The sequence below is a fragment of the Propithecus coquereli genome, unplaced genomic scaffold, assembly GCF_000956105.1.
Source record: "Propithecus coquereli isolate 6110/MARCELLA unplaced genomic scaffold, Pcoq_1.0 Scaffold172, whole genome shotgun sequence".
NCBI lineage: Eukaryota > Metazoa > Chordata > Mammalia > Primates > Indriidae > Propithecus > Propithecus coquereli.
Window position 1 is genome coordinate 2,621,023 of NW_012141858.1, and position 4,222 is coordinate 2,625,244.

The following is a 4,222-nucleotide window of genomic DNA, read 5'->3' on the forward strand; positions in this document are numbered from 1 at the left end:
ATGTATACATAAAACCTTTGTAATAACTTCCTCCCAAACCCTTTATGGTTATTCTCATTCCCCTGAGATGATACAACTAATTGATATGTATCCTTCTATACCTTTCTCATACAAATATCTGTAAATAATGTAGATATTCCAATATAGAATTTTGGTTTTTGATGTTTTTCACATCTGTATGTATTACATACATTACTCTGTAACTTGATTTTTTTTCTTTTAAAGATAATCTTTCCAAGTTAGTTGATCTATTTTAACATATTCTTTTAATAAATACATAATATTCTGTAGAATGACATATAATTTTTTTTAATCATTTCCCTTTGGGTGATAATTTAGCTTATTTCTAGTGCTATAATGAACTTGCCTGTGTGTCTGTGTACTTATCTACTGATTTGTCTGTTTGTTTAGGATAAGTGTCCTGAAAGCAGGGTTGCTGGGTTAAAAAGTAAAAGTATATGCTTTATACCTGTGCATACGTATATACAATGTTTCTAAATTAATTATCCGAAGACATCATATTATATACCTTAAAAATATATACAATGAAAAGAAAAAGAAACATTTTGAAATGGAAAAAATAATTACCTGGTCGTAGCAATTAATTCATACCCATACAGGTAATTTGTTAAGTTATGCATTCTCACCAGTCCCAAATGTCACACTTTTTATTTTTCGCCAATCCATTAGAGTAGGTGGGAAATAGGAGCTCACTGTTCTACTCACATTTCCGTGTTTATTCATATGGCTGAGCATGTTTCTCTATGTTTTTTGACAATTTGTGAATTTTTTGTTCATATCTTTTAGCTATTTTTTCTGTTGGGTTTTAGCTTTTCCTTATTATATGGGAGCACTTTGTATAGTAAGGAAATTAATGCTTTTTCTGTCAAGTGTTTATTGTTAGTCTATTATTTTGGAAATTCTAGCTTATGAAATAAAATCAAGGAATAGATCTAAATGCTGGAAAGGGTTAAATATTTACATATGATAAAAGTGTAAGTCTAGGAATTTAAAGCCCATTAAGTTACTAGAATTAGTAAGAGAATTTGTTAACAGATAGCTAAATACAAGACAAAGTAAAAAAAAAAAAAAAAAACCACAGTCTTTCTGTACTTGTTATAAACTAGTTAGAAAAGGATACAGCCCTGCCTCTGCAAAAGCTCCATTTAAGTGAATGACCAAAACTAAAGAGATCTAGGAATAAAAAATTAATCAAGGGTTTCAGGACCTTCATATAAAAAACCGTAGAATCTTAGCGAGAGACATAAAATAAGACATGAATAAATAAATATACCCATGTTCCTGGATGAGAGGATTTAATGCAAATGTCACTCATTCCAAATTAGTATAGAAACCTAATGCTTTTGGATATTATTTCTGGACAAAAACTTTCCAAGTAGAAGAATAAATGAAAATGTCAAGAAAAAGAACAATAGTTATGGGGTACTTGCCTTAATAATAAAACTATATAAAGATAATAACAGTGCAGAACTGGCATGAGAATAAATAGGTTAGTGAAACACAAAGCCCAAACTAGATCCAAATGTATATGAGAACTTACCAGCTATCAGAGGTGACCTTTCATTTCAGAGTGAAAGGGGTGGTTTATTTAAATAAATGGTGCTCGCATTAATTGGCTTTCCATCTGGAAGAAAACAAAGCTAGATCCTACCTCATACATAGCATGTAATTAAAATAAATTCCAGATAGAGCAAAGGTTTCAATGTAAAAATAATGTATGCTAAAAGGAAATTTAGATAACTATCCATATAAAAATTAAAATATAACAAAAAATCACTATTTGCATCAAAAAAATCAAACTGCAGGTTACTTAAGAACATTTTTTTCTACTCTGTAACTGGTCACTATTTTGTTTTGCTATTCTTTGCACCATTGGCAGAAGAGAATACCCAAAGAATATTTTCAAGTACTGCTGCTCATGTTGAAAGAAATGTTTATTTTGCTTAGGTCACATGGGCACTTCCTTTTTGGTCCACCATGGAGTTCCAAGATAAATAGGAATAATATATAAAAATAGAAGTTTAATAACTTCACAGAGATTAAATTGTGATAGCATAGTTTTCTATTTTCAAAGATACTGTTCAGTTCTAGATTTTTAAGCCTTGAGTATATTCCAAAGGCAGTATCCTTCCCATATTTTATTTTGTTTTGATCTTCCTAAGACTCTTCATTTCCAACTTTCTAGATTTTTAAGCCTTGAGTATATTCCAAAGGCAGTATCCTTCCCATATTTTATTTTGTTTTGATCTTACTAAGACTCTTCATTTCCAACTTTCTTCAAAAGTTTAATATTTTTTAGCTTAACAATGAGTATATATTACAGAATGATCACTAGAAAATTTATGAAAAATGGAAAAATTTTTTTCAGAGAGTTCTGGAAGAGAATCAAGAACATTATCATATAGTTCAAAAATTCCTTATCCTGGGAGACATTGATGGTAAGATACAATATTATTTTGCTTTGTATGAGTTCTTCATTTCCTTATAGTAATTTTGGGAGAAAGTTATCAAAACAATACATATGACTCACCACGTATTTTCATCTTAAAAATGTCAACCTATTGGCCAGACGTGGTGGCTCACGCCTGTAATCCTAGCACTCTAGGAGGCTGAGGCGGGTGGATCCTTTGAGCTCAGGAGTTCGAGACCAGCCTGAGAAAGAGCGAGACCCCATCTCTACTAAAAATAGAAAGAAATTATCTGGACAACTAAAAATATATATAGAAAAAATTAGCCCGGCATGGTGGCGCATGCCTGTAGTCTCAGCTACTCGGGAGGCTGAGGCAGAAGGATTGCTTGAGCCCAGGAGTTTGAGGTTCCTGTGAGCTAGGCTGACGCCACAGCAGTCTAGCCCGAACAACAGAGTGAGACTCTGTCTCGGAAAAAAAAAAAAATGTCAACCTATTGGAGTGCAACTATTTACTTAATTGTTTTTATAAAATAAAGTTTGAATTTAACCCAGAATCTGTTTAAGAGAGTGTAGAGAGTTATATGATGGCTACTAACAATGAGACAATGACTTAATAGCACTATGAGAATGAAGTAAATGATCTCCATAATGTTTATTTCTCTTCCTTTGATTTTATTCCTGTTGTTGAATCTTTGCTTTGATGGCTTGTAGGTTTGATGGATGAGTTTAGCAAATGGCTTTCCAAAAGCAGAAACAATCTACCTGGACACCTCCTTCGCTTTATGACTCACCTCATTTTGTTTTTCCGCACTCTGGGACTACAGACCAAAGTAAATAAAAATGCACAATTTACCCTTCTCTGTAAGGTTGATGCTATATACCTATTGTCAGGAAAACACTACTTTTTTATTGTTGTTTTCTAGAAATGGTGAAAAGGGTGCAGAAGTCGTCTTGTATGGTCACTCAGTGATAACTCACTATGGGTGGACCCTTTAAAAGGGTTTTTAGTCCTTGGCCACAGAATGCTGTTGGTTACCTAGTTTTTAATAAATTTGTAACTTTATCCTCATCAGTACCCAACTTTAAATCAACCAGCAGAGCTAACTGAACCAGACTGAATTCTGTGTCTTTTAAACCCTTGTTTTCTTTTTTTGTTTGTTTCTGTGTTTCTAAATGTTTGATAACATTTTGGTCAGACCGTATGTAGAAGGTAACTGATATAGTAGTTCAAAGCTTGGGCTTTGGACGAAGAATCCTGAGTTTCTACCTTTATTCAGCAGCTTCTAGCTGTGTAATTCTAGGTAAATAAACTCTTTGGGTCTTAGTTTCTTCCTCTGTGAAATGTGAGTAATAATAGTAACTACCCACAGAGTTATGTTAAGGTTAAATCAGGCAATGGGTGAACTTTGCTAAGCACTTGGCCTGGTGTATAGATACTCCTCAAAAGTAAATATTAGACTTATTAAATCATTTAATAGCAGAATTTTTGTTAGAAATTTTATTACTGGTTCATATAAGCAGTTGTGTTTATAATTATGTCTTTTTTCCTATGAAGGAAGAAGTTTCTATTGAAGTTTTGAAGACATACATACAGGTAAACTTTGAGAATCTACAAGTTAATTCTTTTTTACCATTTTAACGAAAACAAGAATCAGAATGATGCTATTTTAATTCTCAGTGGTAGGAAAGTCATCAGAAAACATAAGAGATCTTTTAATTATCATAAGTACAGTTGACCCTCGAACAACAAGGGAGTTGGGGCACTAATCCCCCATGTAACCAAAAATTCAC

General features: G+C 32.6%; 1 protein-coding gene across 1 annotated transcript in view; it reads left to right on the forward strand.

Moving 5' to 3' along the window:
* NUP107 (nucleoporin 107kDa) overlaps window positions 1-4,222 on the forward strand; it is a 48,616-nt gene that overhangs the window by 26,938 nt on the left and 17,456 nt on the right. Inside the window, 3 exon segments of the mRNA XM_012642016.1 lie at window positions 2,357-2,459; window positions 3,143-3,261; window positions 3,987-4,025. Of these exon segments, the coding sequence (XP_012497470.1) occupies window positions 2,357-2,459; window positions 3,143-3,261; window positions 3,987-4,025 (261 nt within the window).